This window comes from Neltuma alba, unplaced genomic scaffold (genome assembly GCF_004799145.2).
Source record: "Neltuma alba isolate B1F8T4 unplaced genomic scaffold, ASM479914v2 tig00011995_pilon, whole genome shotgun sequence".
Taxonomy (NCBI): Eukaryota; Viridiplantae; Streptophyta; class Magnoliopsida; order Fabales; family Fabaceae; genus Neltuma; species Neltuma alba.
In genome coordinates this window covers 139,160-166,293 of record NW_021636568.1, presented here as the reverse complement: position 1 = coordinate 166,293, position 27,134 = coordinate 139,160, and the positions used below count along the sequence as shown (strand labels likewise).

At 36.8% G+C, this 27,134-nt stretch overlaps 3 protein-coding genes across 6 annotated transcripts; 2 read left to right on the top strand and 1 right to left on the bottom strand.

Annotated features, from left to right (window-relative positions):
- Positions 1-4,016: 4,016 nt before the first annotated feature.
- Positions 4,017-14,694, top strand: LOC114720701 (protein HUA2-LIKE 2). Of its 2 annotated transcripts, XM_028906377.1 has the most exons (13): positions 4,017-4,359; positions 5,149-5,225; positions 7,351-8,855; positions 8,985-9,423; positions 9,785-10,241; positions 11,670-11,778; positions 11,918-12,030; positions 12,140-12,327; positions 12,425-12,932; positions 13,034-13,466; positions 13,567-13,734; positions 14,206-14,276; positions 14,371-14,694. In XM_028906377.1, exons 1-12 carry the CDS (start codon positions 4,237-4,239, stop codon positions 14,229-14,231), a joined length of 4,146 nt encoding a protein of 1,381 aa, XP_028762210.1. In that variant the 5' UTR covers positions 4,017-4,236; the 3' UTR covers positions 14,232-14,276; positions 14,371-14,694. The 2 variants fall into 2 exon arrangements, with proteins under 2 accessions (XP_028762210.1, XP_028762209.1); XM_028906376.1 differs by having other exon boundaries at positions 7,351-9,423.
- Positions 14,695-19,402: 4,708 nt separating this feature from the next.
- LOC114720689 (uncharacterized) lies at positions 19,403-19,828 on the top strand. Its single transcript, XM_028906363.1, has one exon. It carries the CDS (start codon positions 19,507-19,509, stop codon positions 19,639-19,641), a length of 135 nt encoding a protein of 44 aa, XP_028762196.1. The 5' UTR covers positions 19,403-19,506; the 3' UTR covers positions 19,642-19,828.
- Positions 19,829-21,624: 1,796 nt separating this feature from the next.
- Positions 21,625-27,098, bottom strand: LOC114720709 (uncharacterized). 3 transcript variants are annotated; one of them, XM_028906387.1, is made up of 9 exons: positions 26,983-27,098; positions 26,303-26,363; positions 25,673-25,838; positions 24,773-25,542; positions 23,751-23,924; positions 23,523-23,639; positions 22,766-22,945; positions 22,633-22,679; positions 21,625-22,274 (listed from the first exon to the last, which is right to left on the bottom strand). In XM_028906387.1, the coding sequence occupies exons 2-9, from the start codon at positions 26,348-26,350 to the stop codon at positions 21,950-21,952; spliced, it is 1,827 nt and encodes a 608-aa protein (XP_028762220.1). In that variant the 5' UTR covers positions 26,351-26,363; positions 26,983-27,098; the 3' UTR covers positions 21,625-21,949. The 3 variants fall into 3 exon arrangements, with proteins under 3 accessions (XP_028762220.1, XP_028762221.1, XP_028762219.1); XM_028906388.1 differs by lacking the exon at positions 26,983-27,098 and adding an exon at positions 26,854-26,872; XM_028906386.1 differs by lacking the exon at positions 26,983-27,098 and adding an exon at positions 26,719-26,780.
- Between the last annotated feature and the right edge of the window lie 36 nt (positions 27,099-27,134).

Sequence of the window (27,134 nt, the reverse complement as noted above, 5' to 3'; positions counted from 1 at the left end):
GCTTTACCGATTATCCCTACTTCCTTATGCATATGTTGTTTATATCCCAGATATTTCGTTGTAACTGTTTATGAAGTGAGACTAAATTATTTTTATATCCTATGATGATGTCTAACTCATGGGTATAAATTTTGTAGATATATCTATCCTAGTATTACATTGCTATTGACTTCACAGTCTAATTATTCATCATATATCAGTCTTTCATAGTTAAAATAAGAAGATATAAATTTATTAGATGAGTCAACTTGTTTTGGTCATTAATTTGAGGTAATTTTTTCTTCATTTGATAGATAGATTCTGAAGAGGATTTTTTGATGCAATGGTGAGAAATGCGTTGGAGACTTGTAGCTTGCCTTATTTGTCTTGTTGTTCAGTATTGTGCGGCTTGAATGTATAATCATAACAAGAAAATAACTTATAATATGAGTTTCACAAGAGAAAGGATATGTAAATAAGTGTTGTATCGAATAACTTGTACTTCTAGTAGTTGAGATATTACTAGAATGAGTTCTAAAGCCTTCTTAGGATTGTGTGACATGTTAGAAAGAGATGGTGACCTGATGCCCACAAGGTACTTAAATGTGGAAGAACAAGTTACTAAAACCCTTTACATCTTATCACATAAAACAAAAAACCATGTGGTTAATTTTTGGTTTAGGCGTTCTGGTGAGATGGTTAGCTGTCATTTCCATAGCGTGTTAGGTGCTATCATTAAATTAGAAGATAAATTCCTTATACAATTAGATGGCTCTAGAGTCCCTCCTGAAATTAAGGTTAATGACAAATTTTACCCATATTTTAAGGATTGTGTTGAGGCTATAAATAGAATACATATACGTGCCAAAGTACCTATGATAGATGCTCCTTGTTATCGCGGTAGAAAGGAATTCCCTACACAAAATGTGTTAGCAGCTTGCACATTTGATTTAAGGTTCACTTATGTGCTTATTGGATGGGAAGACACTACATCTGACTCAAAAATTATAAAAGATGTATTAATACGAGAAAATAGACTTAAGATTCTTCAAGGTAACTATTTCACTAATTAGTAAAAAGTGACATAATTAAATAACCTTACAAATTTAAGACTAATAAAGTGACTATTTTATTTGATGATGGGGAAATATTACTTGGTCGATGCTGGATTCATGTTAACAAGTGGTCTTATAACACCTATAGAGGAGTTCACTACCATTTGAAAGAATATTCAGATAGAAATTCACCCCGAAGTCGTAGAAAACTTTTCAATCTTCAACATGCATCATTGCGTAATGCAATTGAACAAGCTTTTGGGGTACTGAAAAACAAGATTTGTAATTTTATCAAGTGTCACAGAGTCTACTTATAGAGTCAAAACTCAAAAGTTGATTATTGCTGCATGTTGCATTTTTCATAATTACTTGATGAATGTAGACCCTGATGAAGAGCTTATCCGTGAAGTGGATGATGAGAGTGTAACTCAAGATGAATCTAACAATAATAGCTATACTCCAAGAGGTGACAGAACTGAGACAGCTCAAGGTGAGATGATAAGGGATGCAATAGCTCATCAAATGTGGGATTAATTATGGAAATAATCATAGGAATAATGCTAGGAACTAATCCTTACATGTTCTTTTATTGTATGGTTAGTAGTTTATTGTATTTCTTGAATATGAACAATTAGTATGGCTCCAAAGACTACTGATAAGAACTTGGTTAGGACTTCCAAGATGGATGATGCCATGATTGATGCACTCATGCATGAACTTGATATCGGAAACAAAGTTAATGGAACATTTACAACTATTGCTTATGATAACATAACACAATATTTGAGTATCCTGTTTGGATTTAAAGTTGATAAGGAGAAGGTCAAAAACTATTGGAAGACTTTAAAGAAGAATTTTTCTGAAATTCATGACATCTTCAAGGGGGTATGAGTGGCTTTTCATGGAACTTGTCCACTAATAGATGAGAAACTAAGGAGCAAGTTTGGGATCAATTAATTGATGTAAGAATAGTAAATCCTTCATTCTGAAATTCATATGATTTTACACGTTTACTTTCCAATGAATCTATTATTTGGATATTCATGGTATAAAATGTGTTCTTTAGGTTAAACCAAAAGCAGTCCTTTGGAGAAATACGTTTCTACCTAATTACGAAAAGATGTTAGTTTTTTATTGAAATGATAGAGCCAATGGAGATGATGGTGATACTCCTATAAATATGAAGAAACGACGACGTGTAAATCCTCATAAATTTGTTGATTCTATCAACGAGGTTGATCAACTTGACTCTCAAAATGAAGTGACTTTGGAGAATTTCTTAATCAATATGGAAACTCTCCCGCTTGGTGACCACTCTCCAAAAGCAAATAACGAGACTAATAAGAGGACAAAAAAGTGGTACATCTAAAGATAGAGATCCTTTCCAAATACCTCTAATTGTAGAAAAGATGGAATTCATTGCAAATGCTTTGAGTGAAGGAAACAAAATATTTAAAGATGGATATGTCCCACAAATTTCAGGGGGAAGAAACTTTAAAGATGATTGTTGATGCTGGATGTGAGGAAGACAAGATCTCTAAAATTTATTGCTTCCTCATGAATGATGTGGCCAAGTTAAGGGCAGTAATTCAATGTCCACCTCTGCCGCGCAAGCAAGTGATTATGGAGATGGTTTTCGGTTCTTAGTTTGTTATTGATTGGAAGGAAAACACTCTTTTGTTGTAGACACTTTGTAAACACTTATTTTGACATGGTCTTTCTTTTGAATTTTTTTGTTTGTCCACATGATGGCATTTGATGGCATTTTATGCCATGCCCTGTGATATTTTATAAGGTCATGTGATGGCATTTGATCACATTTTATGCCAAGCTGTTGATATTTTGTAAAGCCATATGATGATAGATGCTAAAATTTTATGCCATGTCTTATGATATTATATTGTGCCATAGAATCAAGTTTATAATTATTTTCATTATCTTCTTTCAACATTAGAATGATATTTATAACTAGAATAATGTTTATAATCTTCTTTCAACATTAGAATAATATTTATAATTACTCATAACTTTCAGTATAATTTTGGATATAAAAACAATTATAGTTATTAATTATGTATTATGATTTTATTTATTTAATTTTGCTAATTATAAAAAGTTGATCTCATATATTAAATGTTATTTATAATTATATTTTATTAATTATTCTATAAAGTTTGTAAAAATCAACTTAAATAATATAAGGGTAAAGTTGTCTATACAAAAATATTTTGCCTCCCCTCCCTTCTTAAACCAAATAAGATAACATTAAAACTTCTCTTCGTCCATCGAATTAATTCAAACAAAATAATATTAAAATTCATCTCCTCTTTTTTATTTCTTTCTTTTTATTAAAATCCCTCCTTTCCTCACTATTGAGCCAAATACACCGGACCTGGCTTCTCTCCGCTACCCTCCTCTACCCAAAACACTGCCGTTTTGGGTGCAAAATGAGAGGAGCTGATTGTTTTTTTTTTTTTTTGTATTTTGAAGTTTTTTTTAGTAGCATCTAAAATATTTTTTTGGTAGCACCTAATGTCTCATAATAATTTTTGGTACACTTAATACTCTAAAATATTTTTTGATACATTTAGTATCTTAAAATATTTTTTTCATAAGCATCAAATATCCTAAAATAATTTTTTGTTACATTCAGTATTATATAAATGCTACTAAAACAACTTCAAAATACAAAAAAAAAAAAGCAATCAGCTCCCCTCATTGTACACCCAAAACGGCAGTGTTTTGGGTAGAGGAAGGCAGCGGAGAGAAGCCAGGTCCAAATACACCCGAGGCATGGAAATTGAAAGGCGGGACCGGGCCGGGTTTCGTCAGCACGGAGCGCACGTTAGCTCACTTCACGGAGCAAGAAACCCACACTGCCTGCGCCCCCTAGCTTCCACACACCTAACCAAAACATATCTCTGTGACACCATCACCTGTTTTACAAAATCTCGTCATCCCCCTCCCTTTTTTCTCTGTGTAAATTAGGGTTTCTTTCTGGCTCAGTCTTTATCACACTCCGCTAATCTTTGGATTCTTAGAGACTTTTTGTGCTTCAATGCCTGCGAATTTTGTCTGCAAATTCCAGAGAGTGCCAAGCGGTTCCATTCTTGAGCGATTTTGGCATAGAGCGGAGGCGGGCTATTCGATTCAGTTTATATCACTTGCCCTGATTTGACTATAGCTGCGGTGGCTTCCTCTTATGGCGCCTAGCCGCAGAAAGGGCGCTAGCAAAGCAGCCGCCGCTGCCGCCGCTCGCCGCCAATGGAAGGTCGGCGATCTTGTACTTGCTAAAGTGAAAGGCTTCCCTGCTTGGCCTGCTACGGTAGGTGCTCCCTTTTCAACTACTGGTGAAATTATCTATTTTGCGGTCGGCTGTAGTGTCTATTGTTTACTTTTATTATTTTCTTTCATTGCATGTTGCTTATATTCTGAGCATTTCCTTTTGTGTAGAGTCCAATACTTCATTTTCGTTAGAGCGCAAGCGTGTCTGCCTGGATTTATGAATTTTAATTTCAAAGTCATCGGTTCTTGGATACTTTTTTTTGCGCGATTAGTTATCTGTAAGTGTTTAGAGTTGATTCAGACGGTGGATTGAGGAGGGGTGTTCCTAGTTTTCTTGCCTTACATGTTCCATCCCCATGAGCCTTGTGGATTTTGGTTACTCCTTGGGTAGACCAAATCGCACACTTGTAGAGATATTTAGTCAAAGTTTGAATTAAAGCTTTGCATTAGACGTACCCCCGCCCACGCACACACATTAAACATGAAAAATTTATCTTTCTATTTGGATCATTAGAAATGTATCCTTTTAAGAACAACGATCTAAGAAGGTAGAGGGTAGAGACAATATGCAATGCCACTTAGAGCGACTGCGGTACTTGTCCATCTTCCCCCTACCAGGAGAGCAAACAAAATATGAGGAAATTGACATATTTAAGTAAGGGGCAGGAGAAGGGGCGAATATGTGCCTTTTATCCTCCATGGTAATATGCGATTGTCACATGTTAACTGCTATGATATGCTTATATTTACTTATCTATTTTTAAATTTTTCCCTCTAGGTTTTTAGGGGTAAATTTTAATTGGCTTGTCAAGTTATTTGCTTCTCGCAGGTAAGTGAGCCTGAGAAGTGGGGTTACTGCACTGACTGGAAGAAAGTACTTGTTTACTTCTTTGGCACCCAACAGATGTAAGTTTTTAACGCCATATCTTTTTAATTGCTTAACATCGATTAGCAAGCTTAAAGCTTATGGCTATTGTGTGCTATATCATTTTTGGAATCAAATATGCATTACGAAACAGATATTTGACACTGTTTATTTTATTGTTTGGCAAAGACTGGAGATGCTGAATATTTGGTGTTGAGATGGTCTTGCTGCTAATGTCTCAAAGATTTGGCATTTTTCTATGAACTGTTTAGGTTGGGGCTTCTAGTGATGTAATCATGTGCTCATTTCGCAGCCTTCTTTTCTATGAACTAAACTAGATGGGTTATAGGAGTAAAGTTGTGTTCTTGTGCCAAAGTGGTTCTCGTTTTGTTTTCACATGTTAATGGTTGGAGGCTTGGCGAATTTTCTTTGTTAATTTTTGGGGAGGTTCAACCTGTTGGCTCTCAATCACCATAGATCACTTATGACAATAATAATTGTTGATGAGAGGTCTTCTTGTTTCTGGAGATATACCATTACCAGATCTTATGCTCCCTGGGTTCAAAATATGAGCATCAAATTTTTGAAGGGGCTTGGTTTTTTTAGAAGCATCACTTCAGATTTGTCTGATCATTTAATATATATTTTTATTTTTACCCCTAATTAATTATAGGTCTCATATCTTTTTCTACTCATTCTCTTTCACCTCCTTTTCTGCTTATTCTCGCTCCCACTTACCCTCCCTATAAATAAGGGTCTTTTAGGAAAACAAGTTGCATTTTCTACATATTTATTATCTTTAATGAATTTTAATTAACTTTTTGAATTGCATGAATTAGTTATTTAATGTTTATATTTTGAACCGGACGGGGTATATGGGGACTACTAACCTCCAGAACTTAGCATTTTGACTAAAAGTTCTCATTCTTTCATTGAAAAACATGATAAACCCAAAGGTATATAAGTTGGTATTTCACAATGCAAATTTCTGCGCCATTATTTGGTGAGGGGAAATGAATGGAATACTGATTATATTTAGCATCCCCTACAGTCTCCGGGTAGCATTGATGTATTATCTCTTAGGTTTAGTCATTGTTTTTGGCATGCTGAGAACAACTCTAAACATGAGATGATGTGACACTATTGAAAGTTTTGTGACCGTGCATAGGGAGTAATGCTGCTGACTCTGCCTTTCTACTTATTTCATATGATGGGAATGTTCTATGTAGTGGCTACCCTGAGAAGCTTCATGTATTTCCTTTCCAAATGTTTTGGCTTCAATTTTCTACAGCTTATGTCCTAGAACTCCAAGTCAGTTTTGGATTATGTTAATGTAGCGCCTGTTTTGTGAGGAGATCCTGACAACCTGTTGGGACTTGTTATGATTTGTAATCTATCAAGTAAAATTCTGAGGTAGGGAAAAATTGAGTCCTTCTTTTTAAGTTTATTTTGAAATATTCACATCAGGAAAAATTGGCGTTTAGTCTAGAATTACTCTTCCTGATTTATCAGGGGGCGCATGTTGTAAACATGGATGAATTGAAAAGATTTGCTACTTAAAATTATTAATTGAGTGATAAACTGTACTGACTTATGGGGACTTGTTCCCTTGAAAGTTGGGATTGAAATAGATCTTTATTGTTAGTAGCTTCTTGTTCGCACGTGAAGTAACTTCATTTGGTCGGGAGCTGGAATGAACGTTTTGAGCTTTCAGGGGCTTTTTCTTATTGACTATGATAATTGACCTAGGACTATGTCTTTGGGCACAACACAGTGTGTCCTTAGATATGTGCTTGAACAAATTTGAAGTTCACTTTTGACTTGAAGAAGAGATCTTCGAAGCAATCTCTAGTCTCTAGTTTAAAAGTAGGGGATCATTGCCTTAGCTACACTAGCTTAAAAGGGAAGAAAGTATTTAGAGACTGTGGTATAAAATGCGTAGTATCCTATATTTTCATTCGTGTTTTGATTGAATAAATGCTTGATAAAGATTGAGTCGAGATATGTAAAATCTGGGTTGCAATGTGAAAAATTAAAAATTTTGATCTAGGGCCTACATATGTAATTTTTATCTTCATGCCATTTTAGTTTCCTTCCAATGCATGAGCATATAATTTGCTCGACTATCATGTTGCATTAGGTTTAAAATGGTAATTTGTCATGCAGAGCTTTCTGCAATCCTGCTGATGTTGAAGCATTCACTGAAGAGAAGAAACAATCTCTTCTTGTCAAACGTCAAGGAAAGGGTGCTGACTTTGTCCGTGCGGTGCAAGAGATTATTGATAGTTATGAGAAATTGAAGGAAACCCAAGTTGACATAACTGACTCTGGTGAAGTGTCCGGTGTAAATGTTACAATTCCTGTTGATTCATCAGCCAAATTATCTGCCAACTTAGGGTTAAAGGATGAGACACGGGACCATGATTCCGTACATAATTCTCAAATTCAAACTTTGACTTCTTTCACTGACCAACATGAGACAACGCACGCAGCTGAGGAAGTCTTGGCAGTTGCACCAAAGGATGAATCATCTAGTAAAGAGACTTCATCAAAGGAGCTTATTGATAATGCTGGTGCTACTGCAAAATCTCCTTATCCAGTTACTTACTCTTCTAGAAAAAGATCTGTGGACTTGCGTCCTCAGGGTAATGTCTCACAGAGAAATGCACCTGTTCAGAAGTCTAGAAGTTCATCACGAGTCCAAAGCTTTGTGAGGCCTTGTAGTGATGGTGGGAAAAGTGCTGTTGATGGATCAGCTAGTGCAGCTCAGAATGTATCTGTGAGAAGAAGTAAACGCGGCAGGAAATCACCTGATATTTCTGAATGTGATGATGCTGATCCATCTGCATTTGCTTCAAATGACAGCACGGAAGACAATCGTTCTGAAATTCTCACTATTGATTCGGATCCCCTTAGCCTGAATGAGGGAAGTACCATGGACTCAAACTGTAAACTCGAACTCTCTGAGACTATTGAGTGCGCAGAAGGAGAATTTGAGTTGAGCAAAGGACTTGTTGAACTAAAGACTCTAGTCAAGAAGAAAAAAAGAAAGCCAAATCGAAAGCGGTTGACTGATGATTCTGCCAAGCGAACCACTATGCCAGAGGAGGATGCTGGTGTGTTGAATTCTAGTCAAAGGTCACAGGATGTTTGTGAACGCCCAAAAGATAGATGCTCCAAGCAAGATGGTGATGAGCACCTGCCACTTCTGAAACGAGCTAGAGTCAGAATGGGTAAATCATCAGCTACAGATGCGGAACACAATAGCATTACAGAATCTCAAGATAAAAGATCTGAGGAGAACAGTATCAACTCATTTCAGCATGTATCCTCAACTCATGACAATCTTAGTATTGCTGAGGGAGACTTGTCTGTGTCAAATATGGTAATGGATAATGTTTCTCCTCCAAAGAGTTCTGTCCCATGTTCTGAAAGTGGGCCTCAGATTTGTAAAATTAAAGACCAAACTTTAGGCTGTTCTTTGGATGTTGAAGCTGCTTTACCTCCATCTAAACGCCTCCATCGAGCTCTAGAGGCCATGTCAGCTAATGCTGCTGAAGATGGTGATGATCAAGATCGTGCAGAATTATCACACAGCACAATGACATCAAATAGTAGATGCTGTACATCTTCCATCAATAGATGTTCTTGTACAGCCTCTAATAATCAAGGTGAGAATGACTTTGAAATGCTAGAGATGGGCACTTGTGGCAATGATTCTTCTCATTTTAAAGCATGCAATTTCTCAACCAGTTTAAATTCAGTAATTTGTAATCCTTCAGAGAATAAATTATCTGTAGAGATGGATAAGCAAATGATTGAGCTTCCAACCCATGAAATTTGCAAGGACGTCCTACCATATGGCAAAGACAGAGAAGTCGACAAAGAACCTACTAATTCTGTGGTATGTCAGACTGATGGATCTGACGCCCCAATTCATTTACTTGGAAATTTGTCTTCTAATCTTGAAATGAAATGTTGTGAAGTTGGAAGCAGTCAGGATTTGCCTGGTTCATTGCTGATCCCAAATGATGAAAGCAATATCAGAGCCGCTGACATTTCAAATAAAGCATCTGGTTTATCAGAACGTATAGGAACAGGTCATGATCCCGCATCAGGTGCCAATGAAAGTGGTGAATTTTCAACCCAAAATATTGCTCATGTGCCTCAAAATGAAGTTCCTCAAGATACTGGGTGCTTGAAGCTGGCTGTTGATGATAGCAGCAATTTGAATGAGATGTAAGCCTAATCCTGCCTTGCTTTAGTTTTTAGCCTTCTAAATCTTCCTTCCATGCAGAAGTATAATAGAAAGAAAGAGAACTAGTTGTGTATTATTAAACCACTTACAGCACCTTCCTGATCCCTTGTTGTATCGGTAATAATTATTATTGTAGAGTTGCTGGGTTGAATTTCTGTTGCCTTCTCTAGATTATCCTTGTGTCACTGTGTAAGTAGTTGCGGTTTTCAACCTTAAATTTCGGTGAGTTTAAAGGAAAAGTCAGGGAGAGGAATTATTTTTTAATAATAGTGAATCTCAAAAGAGATATTTGTTTTGCATTCTTTCTACACAAAGTTCATGATATTTAGTATCTTGTTTCAGGTGTGAGGCTGTGAAAGACGTCACATATAAAGGGCCTAAGGAGGATATGAATTCTGGTTCAATTTCTGATGATTGCTTTGGTGAAAAGGATATTATAGGTCTTCAGCCAAGTCCATCTTTGACAGATGGGGGAGATTGCCCTGCACAAGGATCCCCACCAAATACGTCATTTTGCAATGTTTCTACATCAGACAGTAGCAATATCCTTCAAAATAATGGCAGTTGTAGCCCTGATGTGCATTTACACCAGAAGCAAACTTTTTCTGGTCCTACTGGTGATGGGAAGATCGATGGGTTTGCAGCAACTCAACGATCAAAAAACAAGTCCACTGAAGCAGGACATGCTGCTCTGCTGTACTTTGAAGCAACGCTTGGGACATTAACAAGGACAAAGGAGAGCATTGGGCGTGCCACACGCATTGCTATTGATTGTGCCAAGTTTGGCAGTGCGGCTAAGGTAACCTAATAGTGTTTGTTTTTCAGTTTTTCCCTCCAGAAATATCAAAATGATTTATTTTCAATGATTTTGAGGCATGAATGGTTTTATTTGTACTCCAAACAATTAATCTTTTTATGATTTCTTTTCTCTTTTTTATGTATTTTGTACCTGACCAATTTGACTTGTGGATTAAATTCTTGTTTAATGAAAGCTTTATATTGGCCTTTGATTTTGATTCTCTGTTGGTGTGAAGGGTTTATTTCTGAGTGAATAGTGCCACCTGCTTGAAACATTAAAACCAATTTACTGCTTGTGGAATGCTTCAGATGCTCCAATGGTGCAACAACCGTATCGTATACTTATAGGTGGAATTTGTTATGGAAAATCAATTTGGGACTCTTTGAAGATATCATTCACAGTCGTTCACACCCCATCTTTTTTCAGATGCTCTATCTACCTTTTCCTCAAATATTTCTCCCTTTTGCGACTTTATATTTCTTGTTCTGTGGAAGAAATTGGGAAGGCTAATGGAAAATAAATTTATACTGCTTTTGTGATGTAAAAATTTGAATTTTGGCATCATTGGTTTGATGCATGCCATGCGGTTTCTGTTTCAAATTTTGATTTGTTTAGCAAGGACCATTTTGATACTCAAACTTTATGGGCCTGTCAAGACTGAGAAGCTGCAAGAGCACTAGATATTTTGAAACTGGGAGTCTGCATTTGGTTGCCTTGGTGACCTTGGTTATAGTGATTTTTGTTTTAAATTTTGTTTGAGAGGTTATTGTGCATGTATGGTGATTAATTTCAGGGCGGAAGTGTTTTGAATTGTTTTGTGACTAGGCTTATTGTCTTTTTACTTCATTAAGGTGGTTCCCCACATTAAGTAAATAGGCTTGTATGTGTATCATAGATGGGGAATGGTTTATTTCTGGTCAAATGAGAGTTTATGCCCAGGGTAATTGCTTGTGAAATCAACTTTAAGATGTTGATCCCTGAAGTCATACGTTTTGTGAGAACGCACTTTCTAACGAGTACGAGGATCAGGCATATATTGAGCCTGGAGGGTTATTACTAATGAGTACTTCCTTCGCTATTCAGGTAGTTAGAGTTTAGTGAGAACTCACTCTCTAGAATGTTTGTATAGTTTCTGAAAAGCATTTTTAGGAACTGTTTTGCTGTTTTCCTATGTAGAAAAACGTACTAGGGTCTGTCATGGTATTCTTAAATCATGGGGAAAGAAAAATATATACATTGAGGTAGAGGTTTTTATGATCCCATTTTCACAGAAGGCTGGATTAATTAGTTTGACTGAGTACAATAACTTCAAAATAGGCACAAGTATGGTTCATTTATTGTAGTTATTCAACTGTTGTTTTGTTAGCAAATTTGCTCCTTAATTAGAGAAGTTCGTTAATTAATTAATTAATTTATTCGATGTTTTAGGTGGTGGAGATTCTTGCCCATAGTCTGGAAACTGAGTCAAGCTTGCATCGACGGGTGGATTTGTTTTTTCTTGTTGATTCCATTGCGCAGTGTTCTCGAGGTTTAAGGGGTAACGTGTCTATCACTCGATGCTGCTTTAATCTTGTTGAGAAAAAAAATAAAGGAAAGGAAGGTTGTAGATGAAATTCAATGACTCGGTGGGATATGTGTATATGGTATTTGATGTTAAATTTCCTTTGAACTTTCAGGTGACGTTGGCGGAGCATATCCTTCTGCTATCCAAGCAGTTCTGCCACGCCTATTGTCAGCTGCGGTGCCTCCTGGAAATACCGCACAAGAAAATCGTAGGCAGTGTCTTAAGGTAAGTTAATGAAGTTCCCCATCTGCTTAGGTTAAAACTGTGTGTTTTGATGTCACCTCTATGCTTCTGTATCATTATACTTGTTAAACTTTCCTCTAAATGTGTCAAGGTTCTAAGGCTGTGGTTGGAGAGAAGAATTCTGCCAGAATCAATTATACGTCATCATATCCGGGAATTGGACTTGTATAGTGTGTCTGCATCTGCAGGTGCCTTCTCGCGACGTTCTTTAAGAACAGAGAGGGCTTTAGATGACCCTATCAGGGATATGGAGGGTATGCTTGTAGACGAATATGGAAGGTTTGAATTTGCTGCGGAATTTTTTCTTTACTTTTATTTTCACTTGTTCATGTACTTTTTGAAGTGAGTCTTTTAAAATTATGTTTTCATCTTGCAGTAACTCGAGTTTTCAGCTACCTGGATTTTGCATGCCCCGAATGCTTAAATGTGAAGATGATGGGAGCGATTCTGATGGGGGAAAATTTGAGGCAGTCACTCCTGAGCATGATTCTGAAGCACACGAAGTGTGTGAAATGACTCCTACACTTGAAAAGCATAGACATATCTTGGAAGACGTTGATGGTGAGCTTGAAATGGAAGATGTGGCTCCCTCTTGTGATGTCGAAATGAATTCAATTTTAGATATTAATAATGGAGGAAATGGGGATGCCGCACATATGTCTAATTGTGTGACAAGTAATCTGATGGAGAAGAACATTCCTGTGTCCTTTGTTCCTCCTTTGCCTCAGGATGTACCTCCATTGTCCCCTCCTTTGCCATTATCCTCTCCACCTCCCCCACCGCCACCCCCACCCCCTCCCCAACCTCCTTCCCTCCCCTTCACGCCAGCTATCTCTCATCCATATAGCACTGGAGCTATTTCAAAACTCAATAAAGATGCACAGGTATGTTTCACCACTTTGCAAGGTACCTTAAACTCATACTTTTGCTTATATTGCTGACAAGTCGTTTTGCTCTACCTTTCCATGGGTGCCTATATTTGCAGATTGTGAAAGATAACCCACTGCCCTCAGTGACTGAGGCTTTGGCCGCACCAAGGGATAACCAACCTTTGCATGAGGTTGTTCCCTATCGAGTTCCAGAATGTAGGGATATGCCAATGCAGCTGCCTGAGTCTACTTCCTCTTTCAGCAGTCATCCACCGCCACCTGACAACTTTCGTTATTTTGATGGTGCTAGTGTGCATGCTAAAGGTTACCCTTTACGTCCACCTCATCAAGTGCCCTCCAATCAGTTTTCTTTTGTTCATGGGGACCAGCATGTGAAGCCACGAAGGGAGGCTCCACCCCCTTCATACTCCAATAGACACCACTCTATGCATAACACGGAGAGAGAGAACTTCCGCAATAATCATGATAGATTAAAACCACCTCCATATGACTTCCGAGAGAGATGGAGAGTTCCTGCTCCTTACTCTGGTAAGATTGTGAGGACTTACGATTCACGTGTTATTGGGGATTATAATTTGCATTAATTTTTGCTTATATCAGCATTAATTATCTTGAGAATTGTCCCTAGGTTCTCGGTATCAAGATAGAGGTGTGCCTCCCCCTTATGGCTGTCACCCATGTGAATCAGCTGGATTACCAGACCATGGGTGGAGATTCCCTCCCCGGTCAATGAATCACAGGAACTCTATGCCTTTTAGACAACCCTTTGATGATGCCATTCCGATGGCAAGTAGAGGTGCTTTCCTCCCCTAACAAATGTTAAGAAAAATTTGCTTGTCAAAAATCTGTAGTTTGATAGTTTTCCATTCAATTGAATAAAATAGCAAGAGCTGTGCAGCTTTCTTGTTTTCCGTTTTTATTTGCACTGAAAATAAAAAAATGGCTGTGAACATGTTTGGTAGAGTTTAAAGCAACATTTTCATTCATTTTTTCCATAAACTGGATGTTTTTGTAATTTTGAAATTCAAGATAACTATTAGTGAAAAGTAAATATAATTTCACACAAGACTCATGGTCAAACTCGAAAAGTCAGGTAATATTTATGGTCATTTTTGCCTATATTTGGTTCCTCAGATGAACGATTCTTAAATGCGCAGCAAATGTCTTCTTTTGAGAATGAAAATTTGCAAATGAACACATTTTAAGAGAAATAAACGTAAATGATGAAAAGACCTGGATACTAAACTCACCATGTATTGTGTTTCAGGTCCGGGCTTTTGGCGACCAAGATGAGCAGAAATGACCAGCAAACTGAAGCGGATACGCTTCTATCTATTTGTAAGTCCTCTCAAAGGCTAAATACCTGTATTATATCTTTACTCCATGAGCGTGTTATAATTAACTCTATAGCATGGGCTCTGGCTTTGTTCAGGAGGGGGAATTTCCATTCTATCGTTTTGTACATGCTTGAACCTTTGGAGATGGTTGAGCAGAGTCTGCACAGGATATCGTAGTAATCTGCTAGATTTGTACATATGTATTTAGCCTCCTCTGCAAAATGCAGGGCAGGGAGAGTCTTTGTAGAGTGAGAGTTGTAACTTATTCAGGTTGTCATGTATCAATTTTTTAATCTCAAGTTTTATTATTTCATGAAAGCCCTTATAGAACTTAGATTGATAGCTGCATAAAATTTTCTCGGGCTGTTTCTTGAAATTGTTTATCTTAATATATTAAAGAACTTCTCTCTTCCGGGCAACTATGTTGTTATATTTCCTTTTTTTTTTTTTGGTTTTGTTTTCCGGGATGTGGTCACAACTTTAGGGTTCCCAAATGCGTTGTTTGCTGGAGGATTTTGTGAAAAGTCGTCCAAGGATTTGGTGAGTTTCAACATTAGGTTGTCTTTGGTCCAAAAACACTTCTAGAAGTGCGCCCAGAGGAATTTACCACGTTTCATCGCCTGATGTGCGATACGCGTGGTCCGTTTAGTATCCACCCAGTGACCAATTTATGGGCTGAAAAAGAAAAAGAACAAAAATAATTTCACAAATGAGAAATGCCGTAGGTGTCTCTGCATAAAAGGATCAAGGAAAATTTTAGCAGAAGATAATGATGTAATAAAAAATTGTATTAAAGTATATGAAAAACAACGATGCGAAAGGGAACAAGCAAAAATAAGACAGATTTCAAGGCAAGGTTAAAAAAAGTTAGTTCGTTTTAAAACTAATTTAAGAAATAGTTATACTTTTGGTTTTTAATATAAGATTTGTTTAATTAATTTGAATAAATTAAAAAAATTAGATAAGTTAGTTAATTATAAAAAAATATGATTTTTTTAAATCATCATAATCGTCTTTCCTAATATCTTTCTTTTCCTTCCTACCTGATTATTGTTGAGGTAGTATCAATAAGGGTAATTTAGAAAAAATAAATAAATATAAAAAATAGATCTTACAGGGATCAAGATTGACTCAATAATCAGGTTCTATATTAAGGATCGAAAGAGTATTTTTTTTCTTTGGACACACAATGAAATTATCTTGTTTTCTACTTTTTCCCGGAATATAGAATAATGAAAATTTTTTATGTGAATATTTTTTTTGCCTTATTTGATACGCAAGTATTGGGGTATTGTTCATAATTAAATCTCTTGTTGGGACCAGATGATACTATATGCAAGTGAAAGATTTAACTTTTTACTCCAAAAATGATTTAAATTTTCTTCTTCAGAGTGATTTTATCCCATTTTCTGGCGAATCGCCATTTTCTAAGCTCCAACTTAACAAGGACACTCTTTCTCTGGCGCTACCGTGCTGACTCGCAACAACGGATCGAAGACCTTTGTCACTGATGTGGGAGCAAGTGGCTGCCCGCAAGGACGTCAATCTCGGTGTCTATCATGGCAATTTTTTCTCCTACTTCACATTGCCTCTGCACGTTTCAGAGAGAGATTAAGTTGTGCAATGCAGCATCTTTTTATGCGTTAACTTGATGAAAAATTTTGAAGTAAATGGACTGAAAATCTCATTCTATTACATGAAATGCAATCAAATCTATCATGGCCATAGAGACATGCAAATGATCTGTTTTGCAGAAACTGCTTCACACTTGTGCCATCTATTTCATTCCCATTCTTGCCTACTCCTATGTTCTAACTTAAAACTATGGCATGAATTCTTTTATTTTCTCTAACTTGCTATGACGACCCTGAATGTTCTACGGTAATGCGGCTGGAGCCATCCACTTTTATAAACTGCAGAATTTACAGGTCCAAATTACAACAACACAGTTCACATCTTTCCTGCCTTTTTGTGCGAGATTGAAAGAATTACTGCGAGCCCTAAAGAAAGAATGTAATCACTAAAAAATCCAAATAACAAATGAATAGCATGAACCTATTATCATTTTCTGCACTAATAATATTTGTCATTACCTGCTACTTACTTATCACTAAGACTTTTTAGTATCCATATTGTCTTCCTTGAGAATTCACAGTTTTCCATGCAAGATTCAGCTTCTGCTGCATTTGATGACAATCTGATATATCTGGTTGGGCACCTTGCATTCGATCTCATTGATTTAACACAGAAAGGGAACCTCATCACCCTTCACGCACACCATTTTGAAGGACTTGAACGTAATTATCTTCTTATATCAAAGTTGAAAATTATTAGATTGGCCTCCACTTCTTTATCTTCTTACTGTCATCTCATCAAGAGTTTTGTTAGTCACCAATTTCCCAGCCAGAGTACGGCCTTCAAATGTCGACTCTTGAAGAGCATCCCATGATCATTTCAACAACATCAACTCTACCATGCTGAACAGCATGGCAGCACAGAGAAGTGATAATCTCGGCAACAAGATAACACTCTCTCACAGTGACGAGAATAGACACTGCAGAGTGCCCAAAAAAATGACAAATTCCTCTTAGCAAAGCAACCCATATTATACAGCATTAAATAATATTTTACTAATGGTTACTACAATATGTGGGAGAGTAACTTGTTAAAACATTTAGCAAGTCATTTATGCAAAATCCGAGTCTGTTCTAATACTGGGAAATGTTAAAATGCAGGTATGAACTCATTTATTGGCATTTCAAAAACTAGTAAAAATCTGTTTAAAATCAAGAAATTACACAGAAGGTAAGGGTGAGGGTTAGAATATTATACTTTCCCAGTTTGAAAAGGATTAACAAAAACAATAAATCAAGAAACCCCCAATCCACGCCCAGCCGGCCCTACCTACCTCATCAGGACTTAGCTTTGCACGTGGGTCGGGCCCATGAAAGCCCACAGATTGAAGACCCCATTCATACGTGTAGTGGACATGACCACAAACTGAGGGAGGGTGGCCCAATGACATCTACTATATCTGTGTTGTGGGCCTTCCTCTCATCTTGAAGATCTTCACCAGTAGGAAGCTTCTTTATATTTGCAGCACTAATAAGAAGGAACTAAAATGAATGTGAAAATGAAAGTCGTGGCGGCGGGGCCGGCATGTCCGACGGAAAATGACAAGGTTTTTGTTACACTTTACAGAGACATAGTACACGTGACCATGGAGCCTCTTGGGGAAGCAACGATGGGCCCTGGAGCTTTCATACTATGGAGTTTACATGATTTCCGGCGTCGTGTGAAAAAACCGTCATCTCTTTAGCCTCCACATGATTCTCTTTTCAATCTCAGATTTTTTTTTTCTTGCTTTCTGGTTTAGGTCGTGATTAGTACATTATTCACGGACGGCACAATAAAATGATAAGTCTTAACACATCTCAGAATAGCCATGAAAACTTTTTAGGGTTGGTGGGATATTCATATCATATACATATGTGGCTTGTTGACTGGTGGGAAGTTTAACGATGCCTCAGTTCATTTGAAGTTTGTGTAGATTGTGGAAGATCTTTTAGCAATTTGTGGTATGCAAGCGTGTTAAATCTGAGTATTTAATTTGATGTTTGTCTTGTCAACCGAAGTCTGAAACCCACTTCTCAGTTGCAATAATTTGTGTCACATTGCGCTATCAACTACAGTTGGAAGCTCCGCCAATCCACCAGCTATTTTGCTCCTCTTTTTTCTTTAGATAACCGCATGATGAACTCGCTGACTTGTGAATTTAAAACACAATAAATAGTTGCTTCCTCGTCATCTTTCATGTCTAATTAAATAGATTTATGCAGTCCACGTAAGTCATATATTGTTCATGCCTAGGCTTATAAATAATGCCTTTTCTGAATTTATTCCAATGCGTCATTAGCACTATTTGGTGCGAAGGTGTTAGATGATGAAGAGTTGAATAAGGTTTTTATTCCGAATATCAATCACTTTTGTTTTGAATTATAGTTCCAGTTGTGCGTGTGTGGGGAATTAGCAGCTGAGATTATTAATGAAGCATAGCTATTCGTTCTGTTAGCATGCCTTTTTATAACCCAAAAAAAAAAAAACGAATACTTTTCTGTGAGCTCATAACATCAAACAAAATTAAGGTCATTTCCAAAATAGTTGTCTCAGTCATCATCCGTCTGGTTAAATGTCTATTTGATCCATAATTAGAACAGAATATAGGTAGACCTTTGTATAACTACCTCTAAAGCGAATCATATGCAATTTGCACATTTTAAAAATCATGGATTGCTTATTCTAAATGGTGCAGTTTATTAGAGCTTTCATCTTATATATATTGATACTGATATTTAGATTAATTAGAATATAAAGTGGTCTCAACAACTATCATTCAAATATGGAATTAGCAGTTCGTATCATAAATCAGGCATTACAAAATCACGGGCTATTCATTCTGCTAGCATGATCTTCAGAGCTCAATGCCAAACAAAATCAGTGATCTATCTAAAATAACTGCCTCAGTCACCAACCGTCCCATTAGATAAATGTCTACTTGATTTTGATATATAGTCAGAATAGAATATACACGTATATATACTTGGATAAATAGAATATAATAGAGTTTGAACCTAATATAAACTATCTTTAAAGCTAATCATGAACAACAAATTGCATATTTTTAATATCATTGATTATTCATTCTATTAGCAGAGCCAATTTATTCAACCAATAATTCAATTTGATTGGCTGTATCACAAACTGCAGCTTATCTTTAAACGAATAAAAAGCCTTTTATTTGACGTGGACAAGGTCGTCATGGGGCATCATTATTTAATGAGTTGAAGACTGAAGACAAGATAGGTTTTCTTCTTCTTTTTTCCCCAAAGAAAACAACAGATAATTAATAAAATAGTACCACAATGGATGCATCCCACAAAAGGCAAGGAAAGGCGAAGGAGGAATCTGAGTCAGTAGAAGTGGATGAGCAGTCAGTCTCAAGCGTGTACAGCAGAGGAGACAAAGTGATAGGTGTCACTTGTATATCTTAGGTGGACACTCGGACATATCTCATCTCTACAACCATATGGACCCAAACACAAGTCATCCACCACAAATTGCTTCTTTTCATATCTCCATGCTTTTCTCTATAAATATATATGTTTGGATTCCCCAGGCCACAACGCACTGATTCAAACCTTCTCTGATAAAGCTTCAAATACACAAGAAATATGGCAGGTGTGTTCTCTGTTAGGAGTTCAAAAGTTCGTTCATGGGAAAGATGTTCCAAGCACGTCAGGCAGCAGAGGACTCGGCTTTACATAATCTGGAGATGCACTGTGTTGCTCTTGTGTTGGCATGACTAGAGGAAAGATTATCAGAGCTCGGTGGCGCTCTGTTGCAGAATGAGTCTCGTCTAGAACATTGATCAAGCACAGAGTGTGCATCTCTCTCTGAGTCTGAGGCAGGATCTAAAGTTCCAACTTTTGATGGCTAACCAAACCGATACAGTTCGCAATAGAAGTCAAATGAAGCTTGTATTATACCCTTTTTTTTTTCTGGAGGCGCCTCGGAGAAAATCAATGGTGATGTAGTTTTTTCGTTTAGGAGAAAGAGGAACTTGATGACTGCCGAATATGTAAATTACATATCGCACGAAAAGTTCAAAGAAAACTAATCTTTCATGTTTCACCCTTTAGTTCCGTTTTAGTTTTTATTCCAGCGGTTTTTCTGAGAATGAAGCGTTCCGTTCCGATGGTGACTGTATTTTATATACACAAGTCGAAGTTGATGCTAGTCTTGCTTCAAGTTATGGATGATGATGTTCCATTCTATGACACGAGGCAGAGATTCCTTTCCATATTTTTTCCTTTTTTTGAATTGAGGGAACTCAATTGTGGTTGTGGCAACCCCGTTGGGCGTTTGCACATAACACATGTTGGAGACAATGAATGAATGAAAAGGCTTGGAATCTGATAGGTAGAAACTAGAAAGTAGAAAAGAAAACAGAGTAGAAGGCAGAGACAATTTTTGGTCTTAAAAATGACACCCTGCTGTGCTGTCTGCTATTCTCACACTATAAAGATGCCAACATTTTGCCTCTGCTGCCTCTCCAATAATCTTTCCCCTTCTGTTCTTCTGACTCTTTCTTTTTCATTATTCTTTGGTGATACTTTCTTTTAATCTTTATTTCACATTCCTATAGAATATAGTCTAATATTCTGCTTTCACTTGAGAGTTGAGAGAGAAGGTTCAAGTTTTTATTTCGCTTTTTTTAAAATTAAAATATTTGTGAAATTATTATTGTGTTCCATAAAAAAAAAAAAATCTGAAGTACTTACTATTACATTTTAAAACATAATACTTTTCTAGTCCTAAATATCATACCCATTTTATAGTAATGAATCTTATATTTAGGACTGAAAGAGTATGATTATAAGTTTTATATAAGTTGATATTAACTAAAAATTTAATTATATAAGTTCTAGTCCTTAAAAATGATTGTAATTTTTGATATGATTAAACTTCAATTTTTAAAAATCTCAATTGCTTAGATGTATTTTCCCATTTACACTTCAGTCTAAGTACATGGTTGTTCCATTTTACCCTTTTCTTTTCCCCCATTAACAAAAGGTGGTGAAGACATCCATTGGAAAAGAGTTGTGTGAACTAGCTCTCTAAACCCAGACTCTGAAGGCATTTACCACAAGAAAACACTTGGTTAAGTCTGGAGAAAGTAAAATGAGAAAAGTCTGGAGATTGCAACTTCGCCGAATGGAAAATGCCCTCTGGGGCAGCAGAAAGACGTATAGTTGAAATGGTTCGTTGTTTGTTGCGAAGCATGATGGGCTAAGCCCAACTTAACAACAAAAAGAGTACAATAGCCCCAACTTATTCTTGGAGAAGGCTCGTTACAAGTCATGAAACGGTATTTCCCATGTATCCCTCAATTTCACTTACATAGATTTATCCAATCCTAAATAACAAATAATTTTTTATACTAAACACTCTTTTAATAAGTTTTTTCTCTCCCAATTCTTACCTCATACCAAATAAGACCTAAATTCTTACCTTATGTAAGGCCAACTAAATCTTATAACATCTCCTTAAAAAAAAAAAGATGTTAAAGAAGATTATGCCAAGTCCAACATAAAAAAAAGTGTGTAAAAAAAAAACACAAAAAATGTCAAAGCAGAACGTAATTGCTTTCTAAAAAAGTATTTGCTTTTTCAATTGAACTAGCACGATTGCTTAAATGAAAGAATAATGACCCATGCCCAAACGCCCCCTAATCCCTCCCCCACGCACAGTAAATAATTGGATGTCCCACTACCCACTAAGGATCTGGATAATGTTAACCCAACCAAACGCCATATTTCTTTTTCTTTTTTTTTTTTAAACAAAGTCACACAATTCTCTTCAACGTTTCCTGTACAAAATAGCTGGGAACCAAATAGCACCAACCTCAACTAAATGCAAATATAGTTAAATGTACTAGAAGTTCAAGCTATCATCTGGATGTAACTAGCATATAAACAACAGACAAGAAGACATAGCTCATTGTTTTCTATCAATGAAATCCGAGGAGTTTACGAGATACTTAATTTGTTGGATCTACAATAGCTGGACTGCTATTTGGCGTCTCCTTCTGTCCTTTTTCCTTCCTAGCAAAACTCAGGAATTCAGCTCTTGATCTTCCTCTAAGACAATATCCCACTCATCATCCAGAGGAGCCTTATATTCAGTTTTCCCGCTTTCCACTTTATTCTCACTTTCGGAGGACAGTTCACCAGTTGAGGACGCTGGCTTGGTCTTAAGTATTTCAGACGAATCACTGTGATCTGAGCCTGCATCGGTTGCCAAGCTTTTGTGAGATGAACCTGACGAAGCTAAGATACAACTAGTCTGGCTTGAGGTGAAGGATTTGCTCAAGGGGAGATTGGCATCAAATTTTGCCTTGAGAATCCTGACGTCCTGACAAATAACAGAAATTTCTCCCCTGCAAAGTTAAATGAGCAGCAAGTATGTTACAAATTATGTTGAGATAACAAATCACAAAAATTCTGTTAGGTTACAATGAAACAGCAACGGGTGAAAGAAATCTCAAACAAAATGCATTCTTTTCCGTTCCAATTTCCAAAAGACAGAAGATTAGGGGAACTTGTAATAACTTATGAGAGAAGTTCAAGGTGATTAAGAAGGCAGCAATAATGTCTAGATAGCACACACAAACCAACAGAAAGTTTCGAGTAAATGAATCAAAATATATAACAAAGCAACAGCAAAGAGATTCCAATTAGAAAGACATTCCAATAAAAATGCATTCAAGTAACAGTTACAAACATAAAATAACTTACTGCAACATATCCACAACTCGTCCACGGTCAATGAGGAACTCCCGTAACTGCAGAGAAAATATAGAGAATCACAACATGTTAAATGTAAATTCCATATGACAAAATCATTTTAAAGCCGAGGAGCAATAGCAACCTTGGAGTTTTCTTCTGCTTCCAGTTGCAGTCTTGTTGATTCTTGAACTACAGTCTCCATGATTGCTTCCTGTTCAGCAAGAGCCTTTCTTGCAGATTCCTCCTTTTCCAACTTTTCCTGCTCAGCAGCTTTCCTCAGTTCTTCAGCTGCAGCTAACCGAACTCGAAGAGATTTGCTCATCTAAAAGATGGACAGAAAATGAATCAATGGAAGATATTAATACCTCCCAACAGTAATTCAAGCTCAGATTTCTAACATGCAAAACAATAGAATTCGTTCCATAAAAAACATTGCTAGGTCACATGCCTTCTATAGGAGACAAGCTGGCGATGGTGAAATGATTCTGACTATTTGGTCTCAACGAGTTGGTAAGGCACTCAAACTAAACTCTACTTGCAGGTTTCAGTAACACAAGAAAACTGACGTAAATATAATGGCTCTCCACGATCTTAAAATTAAGAGCAGAGAAAAAAAAATGCAAGGGTGACAAAAATGTCAGTACATTAGAAATGACCACTATGTTTATACCGTACAATAATGCGGAGGTGTGATTTGGGGTACATAAATTACAAGTCTAAGAAGATACAAGTCCTTCGAAGAACATATAAAACTAACACTGGAGCAACAAGCAATTATTCTTTTCAGACACGCAACACATGGCAGATCCAGAAAAAAGTAGTTTCAGAAAGGAAACAATGTATACAGAGAAAGGTTATGATGAAAAATTAGCAAATAAAAGGGGAGGGAGGTAGAGCACCTCATCAAGAATTGCAAGTGATTTATTCTTTTCATCTGACAAACTGAGCAAACGGGATTGAAGTTCCTTCATTTCAGTAGCTAAAATTGCCTTTTCTCCATAGACTTCTCCCGCATGCTGCCAAAACAAAGGCGAGAAATAATATTGTATTCATTATACATAAAACTGTCAAAGCTAGAAATCTAGTATTTTTTGCATGCTAGAAATTTCTTCCATAACATTGACTACCATGTCATTCGCTTCTTTTGCATGCATCAACATGTTTTTCAATTCTTCCACATTAATAAGAATCTCAGATCCTCCAAGAGCAGCTTCCATTTTGGCTCGTTCTGCAGCTTTCTCCTGAAGTTCCACTTCTTTCATTAAGCTGATAAGAGATTCCATTGACGAAAACAGGGTTTTCTGCATCATTGTTGAATTGTCATAAGACTCAAGAAGTTTTAACTAAGGTTCTTACCAGATTTCGACCTCCAAGCTATATTTAAATATTATTCTACAAATAAGTCTTGCAAGATGCTTGTCCATTTGCTCATTTATAAAATCATGATGACTTCAAGTCATTATCCTAACAATGATACATGCATAGGACGGATGTAACCGAGCCAAGGCCTAATACACTTCCACGTCATTAAGATATTGGGTGAAAGGCGTTCAATGTAAGCAGTGACTCAGAATGTTCTTAATTCTACTGCTTTTTAAAAAACAAAGTACATGTGCTCAATTCTGTTAATTGAGTCCTATGAATTTGATCCGAGGAAAAGTACAACAAAAAATGCTACAAGCAAATTATTATAAGAACATAGATTTAAAGAATATATGTATTATTCAATATATTATTAACTTGTGATCACATGCAACCCTGCCAAGATGTCTTCAACTTGCAACAAACGGACAGTCGCATGAAAATAGTAACTTCAAATGCAACGCATTGAAGACAAATTTTAATCAGTAGAATATCTTCAAACATCGAAGGCAAAATTAACAGGACATACTACTACATATGTCATTAGCTACAATCCTCCTGTAGAAACATGAAGGCTTAAAATAAAGACTACAGGTGTAATTTAGTGAAAGAGAGATATCAAAAGAAAATTTCATAATAAAATGACAGAATGATTTTTGTATTGAATGCAAATTATACAGAAGAATATGCAATATAGTCAGTGGCATTTGTAATTTAGAAATTGAACTCAAAAACTAACATTTATGATATCCTATATCCAAATATAGGAGTACAAAAGCAACAGTACCTTATTACTTTTAGCTTCATCAATGATCTCTTCAAGCAGATCAATTCTGCATACTTGGTTAGACTGGCTAACCACATCTTCCCCTCCAATCTCATCGTCAACATCACCGGCTTTACTCACAGAGCATCCTTGTTCAGAAAAAGAACAGGCACTCTCCATATTTATTTCTGCAGCAATAGGAGTGCTACGATCAAGTTCTGATTGAAGACTACATTCTTCAGAATTTGACATATGCCTTTGAGCTTGATCAACTGCTTCCACCTCAGAGCTTTCTCCCTCAGTCAAGGAAGGTTCATAATTCACTGATCTGTGGCTTATAGCACAGGTAATATCATCATGGTTATCAGCTGTAGGAATGGCAAAATAGTTCCCCTCGTTTCCATTGCCATTGTCATTCATGGGAGCAGGTTGCATTTCATGGCACATGCCAGAAGAAAACAGATTTTCACTCTCAACATCTGCACATTCTAGGTCATGATCAAAGCTTGTACTAGCACCGTGCTTCAAATCATTTGTTGCATTCACTGTAACCTTATCTGTGACATGTAAAGATAAGAATTCTCCAACCTTACCCAAGGCATATTGCTCCTCGCTTTCATTAATTTCGAGAAACTTATCAGTACTGCCATTGGAATTACAAGTATTTGGAACTTCAGTTACTTCCAAAATCAGCCCTTTATGTGGCTCAATAGAATGAGATGCAGTTTCTATATTTTCAGCAGCTACGGTTTCAACAAGCTGTTCATGCCTCAACATATTCCCTTGTCCAGCTATTTCAAAATGCAAATTGATCGTGAGCAATATATCAGTAAATCAGCTCAATGCAACCAAGGAAGATATCCATTAAGATACAAACACACACACACACACACACACACACATTCGGACAAGTAAATGTACCTTCTACATTTGCGACAGTTTCATACCCCTTATCACGTGGAGGAGTTGCAAGAGGGATGAACCTTTTAGACATTAGAGGAATGACTTCATTCAAGACAATTCCTGCGGCTAAGTCAACATCCTTAGAGTGCTCAATAGCCACAGCCCTGAGAATCCTGGCATCAACCTGTTCATTGCATTCGATCAAACATAGCCTATATCAGGAACATGAATCAATAATAAGCCTAGTACATTGCCAGATGACTAACTCATCCTCGAGCATAAGTACTAGCAGCATACCATTAGATTTTTAGTAGGACTAGATTTTTATTGATCATTTTTCCAAAAGCATGCAATTACCAGTAAGAATCAGAAATAGCTGTGTGCATGGAGAGGAGTTAAAGGCGAATATAGCAAAACACTGGTTCTCTACTCATCCAGAGCATCCACATTCATGCACCTACTATTAGATTAGATAATCCAGTGCATAACCCTTCATCTAATTTGTTTAATGTCTCCACAGTCCACACCCGTTAAATTTACCATAGGAATTCAGAACAACATAGAATAATAAACCCAGACGATTTAGCAACTAATCATAGAAAAAAGCAAGCTGAAAACAATTATTTTTTTCAATATATAACGCCTTGCCTGTGGAAATATCTCCTGCAAGCATTTGTAGACCGCGTTGAAACCCATCAGGAGCTGTTGACTGCAAGGTCCAAAAAAATAAGGAACTCGTTTTACGTTTAAGTTTTAGTAATGGAAACACATAACGTAAAAGTACAAAAAGCCATATATGCGAAATAATTGATTAGAACTCCCAATTCATTTAACAAAGACCCAGAGGGAAACAAACTAATTTCGCCGTTTTGGAGAATCAGACTAAAATATCACATATGCATGAAACCGCAACCCCCCCCCCCCCGGGGGGGGGAGAAGAAACCCGTAAGAACAACTTCACCGTTAAGTTTAAAAACCAAAACACCCTCCGCCCCAAAAGGTGATTAGGAAATTAAAGAAGCACACGAACAGAACTGCTGACAAAATTCTCTAAAACCACATACTGTAAATTGTCAGGACAATTCAGATACATTAAATTAGGTATGGCCACCAAGAGAGAGGTAACGAAAAATCAATGCAGAAAAACCCTAAGTATTCCGTCTTGCCAGAACTATTAGCACGGAGAAAGGGTAGACTACATTAGAAAGCAGAATCGCTTAGACAGAGAATCACCACGAAGCTTCCCCCCTGTCAACCGTCTTAGGATTTATTAACTTTTCGATCGCAACCCAAGGAAACAGAGATAGTTTAATAGGGATCGCACAAACCTAAAGTGATGACAGTGGAATTCAGAAGGAGACCCGGAAGAAGCACACGAAAAAGACGGCACCTCAACTATTTGTAGTCTCTGTTTCTCGGAAAATGTGGAGACAGATGGAGCCAAGGATTATTGTTTTTTCGGGCCTTTGACGTTCGAGCT

What these genes read in the sequence shown, in the direction of transcription:
- LOC114720709 (XM_028906386.1), bottom strand. Translation starts at nt 26,747, where the DNA reads ATGTATCTGAATTGTCCTGACAATTTACA. An exon ending in ATGAAGCTAAAAGTAATAAG is followed by an intron (nt 23,925 to 24,772) that starts GTACTGTTGCTT and finishes ACAATGATGCAG; the next exon opens with AAAACCCTGTTTTCGTCAAT. An exon ending in CACTTGCAATTCTTGATGAG is followed by an intron (nt 22,946 to 23,522) that starts GTGCTCTACCTC and finishes TCCATCTTTTAG; the next exon opens with ATGAGCAAATCTCTTCGAGT.
- LOC114720701 (XM_028906376.1), top strand. Translation starts at nt 4,237, where the DNA reads ATGGCGCCTAGCCGCAGAAAGGGCGCTAGCAAAGCAGCCGCCGCTGCC. An exon ending in AGTTTGGCAGTGCGGCTAAG is followed by an intron (nt 10,242 to 11,669) that starts GTAACCTAATAG and finishes TCGATGTTTTAG; the next exon opens with GTGGTGGAGATTCTTGCCCA. An exon ending in GTGTTCTCGAGGTTTAAGGG is followed by an intron (nt 11,779 to 11,917) that starts GTAACGTGTCTA and finishes TTGAACTTTCAG; the next exon opens with GTGACGTTGGCGGAGCATAT.
- LOC114720689 (XM_028906363.1), top strand. Translation starts at nt 19,507, where the DNA reads ATGGCAGGTGTGTTCTCTGTTAGGAGTTCAAAAGTTCGTTCATGGGAA.